General features: G+C 37.9%; 1 protein-coding gene across 4 annotated transcripts in view; it reads right to left on the bottom strand.

Annotated features, from left to right (window-relative positions):
- MYO16 (myosin XVI) overlaps positions 1 to 15,002 on the bottom strand; it is a 574,351-nt gene that overhangs the window by 160,347 nt on the left and 399,002 nt on the right. For all 4 annotated transcript variants that reach the window (XM_021929768.2, XM_021929769.2, XM_003914068.5 and 1 more), the window contains exon 24: positions 4,294 to 4,369. In XM_021929768.2, coding sequence (XP_021785460.2) covers positions 4,294 to 4,369 — 76 coding nt within the window. The remainder of the gene's footprint in view (positions 1 to 4,293; positions 4,370 to 15,002) is intronic.

Here is a 15,002-nt window from a genome sequence, read left to right as displayed (position 1 = left end):
ATCAAGGCTTCCTGAACAAATGTCTGATTCTAGATTTGAGGCAAGATGAATGATTCTGGAACATTTTTGGAAGGCCAGAATGTAAGGCAGTGTTTAAAAAAAAAAAAAAAAAAAGTCAAGAGAATATGTCAAAAAGAAATAGGAGTTAACCTGAAGGGGTTCTTACTGCTCAAATCTTAAACAATTTTAGCATCAATATAATGATAGTAATGAATCATTATTCATTGAACAACATAAGAATCCATGAGTGTACACTAATAAGTTAATTAATAGATAAAGAAGTGGGAATTATTACAGTAGAATGCCACTGTTTATGGAAAGATGGGGTAAGAAATTCAAAATTTTGCAATCGTGAGAAACGATTTAGGCAGGAATCATAAATGTATATAAAACTAATGGGTAAAAGTTTGATGAGGAACAGAGTATTTACATAGTCTCAAAGTACTTTCTCACAAATTACTCATTAATAACAAAGGGAAAACAGCAAGCTTTATGTTAGAAGAAGCTGAAGAGCACCACCTTACACAGTGCTCATGGTGAACCTGTTTCAAACCGTGACTGCCGCCAAATGTAATGTGCCAAGAAGGATACTCCACTACCTCTTGGGACTCCTGGTCAAAAATTCATAACCTACTTCTAATATAAACTCAAACACAGTGATTTCTATGAATTAACTGGCATTAAAGAAAATGTCATGAAAGAGAGAGAAAAGCTAAAGAACTGTCTCAGATTTAAAGGAAAAATGATAACTAAATGCAATCAATGATCCTGAATTAGGAGAAAATGACCATAAAAGACTAATATTAGTGGGACCATTGGTAAAACTTTATATGAACTCTGGATTAGATATGAGTAGTACATGACTGTTGAATATTCTGATAACTTACTGAAGTTATCTAAGATAATGTCCCTTCTCTTAGGGTGGGCACCAAAGTATTTAGACAAGAAGAGGCAAGCAACTTACTTTCAAATGATTCAGAAAGTAAACACACACACACACATACACATACACACACACACACACGGGACACAGGAAGGAAAGAGGAGAACAAAAGATGGAAGGAGATAGAAAGAAAGATAGCAAGACAGTAAAACAAAGGAAATGAAAAAAATGAATCTGGGAAGAGGATACCTGGGAGTACTTTACAATAATTCTGTCACTTTAAGTTTAAAACCACTTCAAAATAAAAAGTTAAATGATAAATACATAATAGTATAGCCAATTTAAATACATAATTAAACAATTATTATTTATATTTATAACAGGTCTATGTATAAGTGAACCCACAGATAAGTAATGCAACATTTTATTCTTATAATTGAGAAAATGCCTCTAATAAAACTGAAAACATTACTGAGAAGGTAGGTAGTGCAAAAAAAAATTTTTTTTTTTGTTTGAGATGGAGTCTCGCTCTGTCACCCAGGCTGGAGTGCAATGGCTGCATCTCAGCTCACTGCAAGCTCCGCCTCCCGGGTTCACGCCATTCTCCTGCCTCAGCGTCCGGAGTAGGTGGGACTACAGGCGCCCGCCACCTCGCCCGGCTAGTTTTTTGTATTTTTTAGTAGAGACGGGGTTTCACCGTGTTAGCCAGGATGGTCTCGATCTCCTGACCTTGTGATCCACCCGTCTCGGCCTCCCAAAGTGCTGGGATTACAGGCTTGAGCCACCGCGCCCGGCCGCAAAAAAATTTTTAAAAGAAAAATATAAAAGATTTAAAAAACTGAAGACATGAGACATAAATATGGTCCAAAATATGTAACTGACCCAGTTTTGTATTTTCCCTGAATCATGTGGTCAGGCTGCAGGTATAGCAAGACTCATGTCATCCAATGGACACAGGGAGATGCCATGATACTTTGGGACCCTAACGGGAGAGCCCTGACCACAGCTGAACACATGGCATGAGACAGCAAGTTCCCTCCAGGACTTAAAAGAGAACTCTACTATCCATTTGCCTCTTAAAACCTAGCAAAGGAACTCCTGGTGAAGAGGCATATTTACCTCATTGGGATTACAAGGAGTCACTGACCACAAATCATTTTCTTCATGTCACTCTACATACATACTCAGAGCGGAAGTGTCCCTTACTGGAATCTACAATCATTGTCCAGGGTCTTTCTACCAGTAAAGTGGGATAAGCTAACTTATAAGCAAGTGTACAGAGACACACAGAAAAAAAAAAGACTCAATAATTATTAACATAATTGACAGTAAATCCTAAATTTTCCTAAATCCTAAAATTTCCTATTCCTGTGAGCAGAATTAAAAGTCTGCATTTTGGCTTTCTTATTGTTGTTGTTATTTGCCTCCTTTTGAGTGAACTAGACTTTACTTCTAATCTTAGGCACAAATGAGTGTATTTGCTGCGTGTCTCTATGAGCTGTCTCTAAGCTCCCTGACTACACCTGGTTAGCGGTCTCAGAGACACAGCTCTGCTTGTGTAGATTCTACAACAGACTTCACCATCTTCCTCAACTGGGAGCTTTCTGATGCTATGAAAATTGAATTAGATACTATAAGCAAAGTAACTGCAAATAAAAATTATTATTTATGAATTACATTTGCTTTTAATAATGATGCACAAGCATCAAAGTATTTTACAGATTCATAAAACATGATGGCAACCACAAATATTTTGCTTTTATGATAGAGTGAGTGAGCAGTCATGGCTCCTGAGCCAAACATGACCCACTGCCTGTTTTTGTAAATAAAATTTTATCAGAACACAGTCACATCCATTTGTATTGTCTACAGCTGTTTTTCACATTATAACAGCAGAGGTAAGTAATTGCAACAAGGATCTTATGGTGCACAAGGTCTAAAATATTTATTCTCTAGCCCTTTACAAAAAAAGAAAAAATCTGACACCTCCTGTATAAATACAAAATACAAAAGGGCACATTGTAAATTCTGTCCTTTTACTCAGAAGCACCTACCTCCTAAAGAATAAAAAAAAGACTCAATTGTATTTTTCCTGGAACTTTTTGTGTACAAATTTACATAAAAGAATGATTTTAAAATATAGGCACTCTATTAAGATAAGCAGAATTGCAATATCACTAGCCATCATATTTTCATTCTAAATACACACACACACACACACACATACACGTACACACACACACATATCCTATCACCATGAAATACAAAAGTAAGAAAAGCATTGTGTAAACTTTTAAATACATGCTATATATTAGATCTTCCTAAAAGATAGGGAAGTGCATTATAAATAAAAGTGCAAATAGTCACACATTAAAAGGAAAATTTTCTAATGATAATAAAAAAGACCAATTCTTTCCATCTTCATAAAGTTATTCCTTGTTTTTTTTTTTCCGTTAGTTTTAGCTAAGAGAGCTCACAATAAACGTTAAGTTCTAGAGGCAAGCAGAACAATCTTCAGTGAAAAACAATGTACTACAACTGTGTTGCTGTAATTTGAGGCAAATATGTTTCTCAAACCAGAAGTGATATGGATTTCTTATTTTCAGTGCTAGAGCATTCAATTTTTTCATGAAAAGCTATTCTGAGCTTCTTTTAAAGATGAATGACTATTTCATTTATAGCAACTTAAAGCATACAAGATGCAATGTTTTAATTCACAAAAAAGGTTATTAGAAAAATGTGAATCACTGCAGAACTGCTAAGAAAATAATTACTAGAGACAGAATTATGTATATATGTATGAATATACATTTAATTATCACACATATACATTTTGTATATGGTCTTGTATATAGTGTAGAATTATAGTAGATATATGCATATAAAGTATTAATGCTCACTAAGTAGAAGGGTCCCGTAAATTTAAACTTACATGTGTATACATATATATATTCCTTCCATTTCTACTCCTCCTACATAGTGAGCATTAATATTTTATAACTGAAAGTACATAAGAATAAAATACCACCCTTAGTTGTGCTCCAGAGTCATCTTAAGTAATGAAATTCACCCTATTGTGGCCTAAATAAAGTTGGAAGTCACACTCATCTTCATTAGTCTTCACAGAAAAGCTTTTCTATATTCAACCCACTACAGTAGTAAAGGTATTTTACATTTCTATCTGCTAAAAGCTTAGTTAAATTATGGTTTCCACTGGACTCCAAATTACATTCTAGCAAACATATAGTGCAGCAAGACCCATTTCTTATTATTCTAGGCATTAGAATGCAAAAGGTATTTCAATTATGCTTTAGCTGGTACATATTTTATAGGAAAATATTCAGAGATAAAGGAATAATGGATGTATGGCATTTTAACCAGGGTAGGGCAGGAAAAAAAAATCAACTTACTTTTCATTACAAACAGAAGATTCTGTGAAAGGGAGTCTTTATTTTTTTCAATTGCCCCAACAACATCATACATTACCTAGAATAAAAGAAAGCAGCAAAATTACTAATGATTAAACATGACTGTGAAAATAAATTCCTTTAAAGGATAACTTGACCCAGGTGAAGTTTTAAATTATTCATGAAAGAAGTGTCTTCAGGTCTTAGAGTTCACATTACATGCAAGTTCAAAGCTATAATCTGCCTGTTCTCATTCTGTACATTAAACAAGGGAACCCTCTTCTGTTCTATTTTGTGAAGGTCTCCTTTGATTGCCAAGTTAAGAGCAAATAGTGATAGTTCACATTCACATAGTCTCCTTTATTCTTAAGGACTCTAACTTGCTCAGAAAACTCACTAAATGCAGTAAACATACTTGGGAAACTTTGGGAATGAAGTGTGATTTCAGTTTGAGAAATTTAATAGTCTCCTAATTTTAAAAGTTCTGCTTGAATACTTAAAGAATTAGTACTCTGAAGTCTTTACAATTAAGAACACATAGGAAATAGTTAATTCTGGATTTCTAAAGCACAATTTTCTTCACCATAGGTGACTTATGAATCAATTTTAAGGATGTTACGATATAATTTTATCAGCATACTAGTAGAGGCTGAGAAACTTGATCTCTGAAGACTGAAATAGTTTGTTGGCTCTCTTAGTCAACTAAGTGTGAAATCTCAGTGGTCATGGAAAGCTGATCAGCCATACATTCTTTAAAAGGCTTACCTTTGAAAATATACCTTGGGGCATAGCACCAGGGTCAGTGTGCCACAGTCTATTCTCTGCCCTGTGTGAACCGGGAGTGGATAAGGGGAGACACAAAACCAATGAAGCCTCATTACTCCTGAGCAAGAGTGAGCAACAACCAAGAAGGGGAGTGAGCATCGCTGCGAGGGGAGAGCACCACCATGGGGAGTGAGCACATGCATGAGGGAGGGTGAGCACCATGTGAGGGAAGTGAGCACCGCCATGAGGGGAGGGTGAGCACCCGCCATGAGGGGAGGGTGAGCACCCACCATGAGAGAGTGAGCACACACATGCATGAGGGAGGTGAGCACCAGCCATGAGGAGGTGAGCACCACCATGAGGGAATTTCGTCTGCTTTCGGGGAGAGTGAGCCTCACCCGGGTGGGAGTATAAGAGTTATGCCTGTGGACATCTGAGTGTCACCCATGAGGTAGTATGCATAGCTAATCTGAGTTCTCTGGGAATTTTGTCTAGAGAGCCCAGAGAGGACTGGATCCTTTGTAATGGATGGGTATTAGACAGAGACAGCAGAAGAAACTATGAAGAAAGGGCTTCGCAGCCAGTGGAAGGACCTGGAAAAGGCAGGTGATCCCTGACGCAAGTTCCTTTCTATACGCTTTTATATTTGCATCTGCCACAATCGGTGCCTGATTATGTCCACCTTTCCCATAAAGGCTGAGTTTTTATTCTTTGCTGTTACAAGGGCCTAAATAAAACAGAAGTAATAAGGCATCCCACACGTTCCCAGGTTTTCCAATAAATTTGGGTCAGAAGACCAGTTGAGCTGGAGGACAATGCCAAAATCTTAAAACTACTTTCAGGTACAAGTAAACCATTACCTAATTACCCAGTTTGCACTTGTGCCACCACATGGCTTAGTGATACTGAAATGTGAGCTTCATATGATGTGACACACCATACATTGTTAAATGTGAACAATGTATCATCTAGAGCAATGGTTCTCAATCATACCCTCCAGGGGACACTTGGTCATTTCTGGAGATATTTTTCCTGTCACAACTGGGGGTGACAGTTGGGCAGAGATGTTGCTACACATCCTAGTGTGCACAGAGAAGCTCCCACAGCGTGGAATTATCTGGCCATAAATGTTCATAGTGCTGAGGTCAAGAAACCTCCATCTAGAGGTTTGGCTTCCCTATGCCTTCCTGAGTTAGGAACAGCAGTGCCCAGCAAAACCATGGAGGAAGTCAACACATCTTCAGAAGCCACCTGGAGCTATGTGGAATTAGGCAAGTCATTCAATGTTCCAGTTCTACAGTTTCTTACTTGGTAAAATGAGAGTAAAAATGCATTACCACACTGTTAATATTGTGATGTAATATACATGAAAGTTCTTAGGGCTGGGCGCGGTGGCTCACGCTTATAATTCCAGCACTTTTGGAGGCCGGGGTGGGCAGATCACGAGGTCAGGAGTTCGAGACCAGCCAGACCAATACAGTGAAACCCCATTTCTACTAAAAATACAAAAATTAGCTGGGTGTGGAAGTGGGCGCCTGTAATCCCAGCTACCCAGGAGGCTGAGGCAGAATTGCTTGAACTTGGTAGGTGGAAGCTGCAGTGAGCCAAGATCGTGCCATTGCTTTGTAGACCAAAAACAGTTATTTGAAGTATAAGGGGTTACAAACAGTGTGGGTAATCTCTACAAAATCCTACTGTGCTGTGCTCTTATCCAGCCATGCTCACATGACTTTAGTAGTTACTCCAATTCACTTCTAGAAAATTAATGGAAGTTGAGATAATTTCTTCTCACATACTTCATAATATAACAAGCATGATAATCAAATTCTGTGAGTATCAGTGATTCGTTTTTCACTTTATTCCTAGCTTCCTCAAATGTCATTTCAGTTACATCAAAAAGACTATGCATTTACTAAAGATCTTGTCCAAATGCTTCCAATCATATCTTTCTCCATGACTTTGAGTATTTCTGGTGCAAATATCTAGAAGCACCCTATTTCCAAGATATTCAAATCCTGACTCTCATCTTTAATAGCCTATGTTATTCTCTTCCACTTTCTAAACCTGCTTTTCATTCCCACTGGCATCTCCCCTCCTTCAATTCATCCATAGTTTCTAAAGCAATTGCCTATTTTGACTTCTTTCAGGTCTCAAGAAAACCTGAACCTTAGGGCTTAGCATTTAAGTAGCAAAAGCCACTGATAAGCTGCCACCATTTTTTTTTCATCATAGTTAGTCATTCCTAATTGTAGTAAATGACATGGTCAATCATTGGATCTGACTGTAATTCGGTATCATTTACATCTGCCACAAATTCATTCTGACATCTCAGATGGACCCTGTCTGGCTGCTAAGAAGTTCCCCGATTCACCTCTTGATAATGCCACATTACAATCCTCACAGTAACCGTTAGAAATCTTTTTGCCTCTTTTCCAGCTTCCAGCCCCAGCCCAGATTGGCTCATTCTCAGAAGATGGCCATATTTCTTACTTAAAAATTCAATGCTCTCTCACTTGAAATCTCTGAATCATTCATTCGTCCTTCTCTCCTTCCTCATGTTCACTGCTGCATGTTATGTAGATTAGAAACCGCGGTGCCATCTGGGATCCCCTCCCCCAGGACGGCTCCCTGTCATCTGCCAATGGCTGCAGTTTTCCCCTCATTTTCCCTTCAATCCCTGCTTTTTATATTTACTACCTTCACACTAGTAAAAACCATCACTTACTATTTTGACAGACAAATAGTCAAAAAGGCTAAGCACTGGCCTTTTACATCCTCACTTCAGTGCAACACTGCTATTTGATGCATATATTAAACTGAGAATGTCATTTCTCCTGTTCAGAACCTCTGACCCTGTCGTATGGAGCCCTCCTCTATATAGCCACAATCTACAACTCTAGCTTAGTCTCTGCGTGGAAATCCGATGATTTCAAATGAAACACACAGACACGCACACACATGCACACACACAAACACACGCACAACTGGACCACTGGATTTTCATTAAATACATTTCTTGTCTATCTTTGTTCATGCTATGGGCTTGTTTTTTGATGGTGCTTCCAAGCTTCCCTGGTAAAACTGCTACCAAGTGCCTTGAGGGCAATGACTACGCGTTTCTCAGTTCCGTCTCTGCAGCAGCCAGCACGATGCCTTGTCTATTGGATGCAATCAATAATGATTTGATGAGATGGACAGCAAGCTTTATATAGCATAACATTGTGCTGTCATTTTTATTTAAGATAATGCTAACTAATCTTTCATCAGCACAAGATAATGTTCTTTGGAAAGTTCTCATACATGGCACCTGGTTTACGTGGATGTCTAGAGAAGATGTTGAAGGTCTTCCATTCAAACTAAAGTAAAAAAACTCCCATTTGGAGGCTTCAATTCACTGTTACCTGGGAAAATGCATTTAACATCCACATACAACGACAAACATTTGCTGACGGCAGTTTGCTTTTTGTAGGAAGCACAGTGTTTAGTAAGTCATTTTTTATTGCTAAAAGGACATTTGTATGAAGTTAATGAATTGTGAAGCAGGTGAGCTTGATTATTTTTGTGATATTAGACAAGCTCTTTAAATTCTTTGATTCTTTTTTAATGTGTTAAATAATATTACCTAAGGGCCCTCCAACTTTAAAAGCCTTTGACCCTATCCATAAGACATAGATGACCAGTACTGACAGGATTTGAGTTGACAGACGGACACAAATATTAGAGACTATGCGAATAGCTTATACGTTTTATCATAATAATGAAAACAACTGATAATATGTCACATAAAATTGGTATTAGTGGATTGTTAACACATGGTTGCAAATAGTGTTTTGTTGTTATCTTTGCCTGGTGCTAAATTTGGAATCAAGTATTCCCTCTGGGACATCTTGCAAATGTTTGTGAAGAAAAATGACATGGAGACCTTCTGAACTGTAAGGATTCACAACAGCACATTGTGAGACTGAGTATTGGATCAATCAACGTTTCTACGTATTTCTAGTGGACAGAGCCAAGTAATTTAAATACACAACACAAACATGCACACACAAGCATGCACAAATACTTTTCTTTTTTGTTTAAAGATAAAATACTACCGGATTCCAAATTAGGTCTTTTAACCATGATACTTTCCTTGATCACTGAAGTTTCATATTGGCCTTGTCAAAGGCAATTTGAGGGCCCAGCCCAGTGGCTCATGTGGAGGCTGAGGCGGGTGGATCACTTGAGGTCAAGAGTTCGAGACCAGCCTGGTCAACATGGTAAAACCCCGTCTCCACTAAAAATACAAAAACTAGCCAGGCATGGTGGTATACACCTGCAATCCCAGCTACTCGGGAGGCTGAGGCAGGAGAATCACTCGAACCCAGGAGGTGGAGATTGCAGTGAACTGAGATCACATCACCACCGCACTCCAGCCTGGGCAACAGAGTGACACTCTAGTCTTGAAAAAGAAAAAAAAAAAAGGCAATTTGAAAATCGAAATAAATGATGTCCATTCATGCCCTTTATTATGTCTATATGTATCCTGTTTCTATTACCTTTAAATATTTTTAAAGTTTTAATTTTGAAGTAAGTTTAGATTTGCATACAGTTGTAAGAAATAATACAGATAAATCTCGTGTACTCTTTACTTAATTTGTTTCAATAGTAACATCCTGCAAAACTATCACAACCAGGATATTGACATTAATGCAGTGAAAATATAGAATATTTACATCACCACACGGATCCCGCATGTTGCCAATTCATAAACAATTTCACTTCCCCAAAATCAATTGAGTCCCTTTGTGTGTGTGGTTCTATTTCTGCGTCCTTATTCCGTTCCATTGACCTATGTGTAACATGCTTTAAGGACTTTAAATGGAGAAGGTTAATTCCTCCCACTTAATTCTTCTTTATAAACATTGTTTTAGTTATTCTACCTTCTTTACCTTTCAATGTAAATTTTAGAAAGGTATCATCTAATACCTTTATATCTACAAAAATTTTACTGTGATTTTGATAGGAATGCATTAGCCTATATGTCAATCTGGGGAGAACTGACTACTACTATGCTGATTACTACTAAATTGACACTATATTGCCTTCAAATCTATAAACATGAAATGTCTTTCTTTTAATCTAGATCTTTAACTTCTTTTATCAGCATTTTGTGGTTTTTGCCACACAAGTTCCCTACATATTTTGTTAGATTTACACCTAAGTATTGCATTTTTATGAGCAATTGTAAATGTAATTGTATTGTTCACTTCAATGCCCATTACTAGTATATAGAAATACAATTGATTTTTTGAATGTTTATCTTGTGTCTTGTGACCTTGCTAAACTCACTTATTAGTTCTTTTAGTCTTTTCTTTTCTTTCTTTTTTACGGTAGATTTCTTGGGATTTTACACAAAGGCAATTATGTCACATATAAATAGGCACAGGTTTATTTCCTCCTTTCCAATCTGTTTGCCTTTTATGTCCTTTCTTGCTTTATTACACTTGCTAGAACTTCCAGCAGCCTATGTTAACAGTGGTGAGAGCAGACATCCTCGTCTTGTTTCTGATCATAGAAGTAAAACATCCAGATTTCACCCTTAAATATAATATTGGCTGTAGGATTTTTGTAAACTCTTTATCAAGTTCAGGTCGTCTTTTCCATTCGCATTTGTCTGGGAGTTGTTTTTTATCATGACTGGATGTTAAATTTTATCAAATGCTTTTTCTTAATCCTCTGATATAATCGTGTATTTTTTTCTTGTTTGACCTATTGACATGATGGATTACCTTGATAATTTTCAGATATGGAATCAGCTTTGCACCCCGAGAAAAAGAAAACAAAAACAAAAACCATTCTTTTTATATTTTGCTAAGTTCTATCTGCTAATATTTTAAACATATTTTTTCACCTATATTCATGAGGGTTGTTTTTAATTTTCTCTCTCTCTCTCTCTCTCTGTGTGTGTGTGTTACTGTCTGTGTGGTTTTTGGTGTTAGCATGATACTTGCTTTATAAAATGAATTAAGGAGTATTCTCTTCTATTTTCTAGAAAAGATTGTGTAAAGTTGGCTTTAATTTTCCTTAAAACATTTGGTAGAATTCTCCAGTGAAACAATCTGGAATAGGAAGCTTTTCTGAGAGATTTTAAATTACAAATTCATTTCTTAAAAGTTACAGAGCTATTCAAATTGTCTATTTCATATTGGGTGAATTGAAGCAGCTTGTGTTTTTTGAGGAATTGATCCATTCCTCAAAGTCACAGAATTTATGTGTGAGAGCTGTTTGTAATATTCCCTTTGTACCTTTTTGATGTCTACAGGGCCTATAATGATTTTCCTTGTTTTATTACTGATATTGGCTATTTATGTCTTTTCTCTTTTCTCTTTGTCACTCATATTATAGGTTTATAATTTTTACTGGTGTTTTCAGAGAACCAGCTCTTTGTTTCATTGATTTTCTCCTTTTCTTCCAATTCCATTGATTTCTGCTTTTCTTGTCATTGGCTTCCATTTGCTTACTTTGGGTTTATTTTGCTCCTAGGTTCCTGAGATGGGAGCTTAGATTATTGATTTGAGACTTTCCCTATTTTCTAACATATGCATTTAGTGATATACATTTCTCATTCAATACTATTTTAGCTGTGCCACACAATTTTGACATGTTGTACTTTCATTTTCATTAAGTTCAGCATATTATTTTTAATTCTCTCAAGATTTCCTCTTGTATCCATGGATTATTTGGAAGGGCACTGTTGAGTTTCCAAGTTTATGGAGATTTGGCTGCTATCTTTCTGTTATTGATTTCCGGGTTGATTCCATTGTAGTAGGCAAACCTACTCTGTATAATTTCAATTCTTTTGAGTTTGCTTAGTTTTGCTTTACGGCCGAGCAGATAGTCCATCTGGACACATGTCCCATGGGTACTCAAAAATAATATGAATTCTGCTTTTGCTGGCAGATGTGTTTATAAATATTGAGTAGATCCCGTTGGTGATGGCATTGTTCAGTTCTCCTGTACCCGTGCTGATTGCCTATGTCATTGTTTTACCAATTGTTGAGAGGAGGGTGTTGAAGTTTCCAGCATCACTTTCTGTCTAGCTGACTTCTTTCAGCACTTGGCAAGATAAGGAAGGCACACACTACTGCCTAGTCAGAGTAGATGTCTAGGTCCCTACCCAGCCTCCTCTGATATGCAAGAAGAATGAATCTTCATTATTGCTGGGTGAGGATAAAGCATCTACCTCTCCACTACCTCTCCACTAAGTCTCCAGTCATTCTTCCCTGGCTGTGGGATGAGCAGTGGAAGGAGCTGAAACACTTCTTTACTGCTTCCTACATAGCCTTCATAAATTGGGTAGTGGGGTGTTACCTCTGCACAGTGCTGGAAGTCCTAACCCCCTACCAAGCCTCCTCTGATATCACCACAGTGGCAGGGAGCTAGGGGAAAAATATCCATTTAGAATCTTAGCACAGTGCCACAATCTGAAATAAACCTATGCATTAAAAAATTGTGCACACTAAAAGGAAAACTGTGATTTCAATAAATATAACTAAAAAGATTATTTAAAATTTTGATTTAAAAAAATGTAATAAATGTGATTCTAAAAAAAATTATAATCTGGACTAAGATAGCCCAAATGTTTTCTTTTTGTCTTAAATGAATACAAAAGCTTTGTATTCATCAGGGTTCTCCAAATGAATAGAACCAGTAGTATAGTATAATATATATAGTCTGAGTTATTGGCTTACATAATTATGGGGGCTGAGAAGTCCCACAATCTGCCATCTGCAAGCTGGAGACCCAGGAATGTCGACAATGTAGTTCGAAAGCCTAAGAGCCAGAGAGCCAATAGTGTAGATTCCAGTCTAAATTCAGGAGCACCAAGAGCAGGAGACTGATATTGTAGCTCAAGCAGTCAGGCAGAGAGACTTCAACCTTCCTCCACCTGTTTGTTCTATTCAGACCCTCAAGGGAATGGGTGGTGCCCACCCACCCCCTTGAAGCTGGGGAGGACATCAGCTTAATCAGTCTATGATCAAATACTAACCTCTTCCCAAAACGCCCAAGAAACCCTCAGAAATGATGTTTAACAAGCCATCTGGGCATCCCATGGCCCAGTGAAATCAACACGTAAGTTAACCATCACAACCTGGGAGTTAATTCTGAAGAAAAGATGTTAATGGAAAACAAAAAAATCTAACTTGATGATCGATCATGTTGGATCCCTGATAAATCCTCACTGTTTACAAAACATGTACACTTTGCCTAATTAAATCCTTTGCTTTATAGCATTTTCTCATTGTACTCTGCTCCTCACTTTCCTCTACCCTACTCACAAAATCCTCCCTTGCCATCACTGCTGCCTTTCCTTTCAATAAACTCATTTCCAGCTTCTCCAGCAACCAAGGCCAACTCTGCCTTTCTAGACGCAAGTCTCTAAGAGGCATCAAGCTGTCATGAAAAGTGCGTTGGCCTTGCTCAGTGACGCACCTTCTGGGGTCCAGCTTCAACAAGCCCCAGGGCCTGGATAACCAGGGCAAGTCACTGAGTTTCCAAGGCTTCTCATCTACAACACAGACAGTAATGCTGACCTCTCTCTCTAGCTCTTTCTTTCTCTCTCTCCCATTCCTCTTTCTCTTTCTCTGTGTGTCTCTCAGTGGCTTTGGAGATAAATAAAAAGGCTTGTTCCTACCTACCTTTGCATAGTTTTTCTATAGTTTTCTCATGAATGTCCCTAATTGATGTTTCTAATGCTCACCTGTACCTTCTTCTCTGCCGTTTTCCAGAGTTTTATACATGACTTACTTGAGAAGGACTCATGGTATTACCTAGGTAATCTGTCTTGAGGCTGTTAAATAGGCTGCCTCCCAATAAAAAGCTTCTCATTCTGGACCCGTAATTATCTCACATGAAATTCACTGACAACTTATGAAGGAAATGCTTCCAAAGAAATCTCCCTAGAACGGAAAGCCCATTAAGCTCATCAGCATCTATACTCAGCCCCTGGACTTCACTGACAGCCACCGCCTCCAGCACCAGGAAGAGGCAATAACTTTGCATAGAGAAGAAGAAAAGCTGCAAAACAGTGCAGACAAGGCCAGTGGGCTCCTGGGCAATTCAAAGGAAAGTGAGCCTCAGAGCCTAGTGAGATGGAAGCATTTCTAGGAAAGAAAAAGCACCAAGGAGAAACTCAGCCTGTATTAGAATTCACCTAGAGCTTTGTGAGTCTGGAGTGTCAGGTCTGCTGACAGATAAAGGTCTGCTCTCTGCTGTGCCACTGGGGAGAGCAGGTTGGTGCTGCTGGAGCAGCAGAGAGAAGATTTTAGGTCGAAGGCTCTCTGGGGTCACTCAGGGCAGCTGCTTGGCTCAGGGCCTTGCTTGTCTCTTTTGGTTTATTATTTGGGGGATGAAAGGAGAAAAGCATGAAAGTAGCCAAAGATAGAGGCTAGGTTTATGCCTTCCTTTTTCCCACTCTCTTTACATAACTGATCTTCAGCCTTTATGTATTTATTTTTCCTTCTGAAGATTGGAAGACAGGATTCATGCAGTACATGGCAGCGTCTCTCATGCATGTAATAGAGAAATTTATATTCATGCGACTCAATATGGATCTTTAAGGAAATTGTCATGTATTCAAAATTTCCTTTGGAATGATTCTGTTCAATAAAATAACTCAAAAGAAAACTTAGCATTTTGCTTATGCTGCGGCAGTTAGCAATCCTCATTTAAATGCTACAGTGTGGATGCCAAATGAGGGGTGCAATATAAACTTGAGAGCAGTGACAGTATGTGGCTTTTTTGGAAGTACTTGCTATAACACTCCAGCATTGCAATAAATACAATTAAAAGATAAATTATGTCAGCTATATATGAAAAAAGGGGTATAAAACTTTCACCATGTCTGTGACTCAAAATTCATCAAGATACTGAGTTTCCTGGCTCCACAAAGAAAACAAAAGTTA

This window comes from Papio anubis, chromosome 15, assembly GCF_008728515.1.
Source record: "Papio anubis isolate 15944 chromosome 15, Panubis1.0, whole genome shotgun sequence".
Taxonomy (NCBI): domain Eukaryota; kingdom Metazoa; phylum Chordata; class Mammalia; order Primates; family Cercopithecidae; genus Papio; species Papio anubis.
The sequence above is the reverse complement of the archived record's forward strand: the minus strand, read 5'-3'. Positions and strand labels throughout refer to the sequence as shown.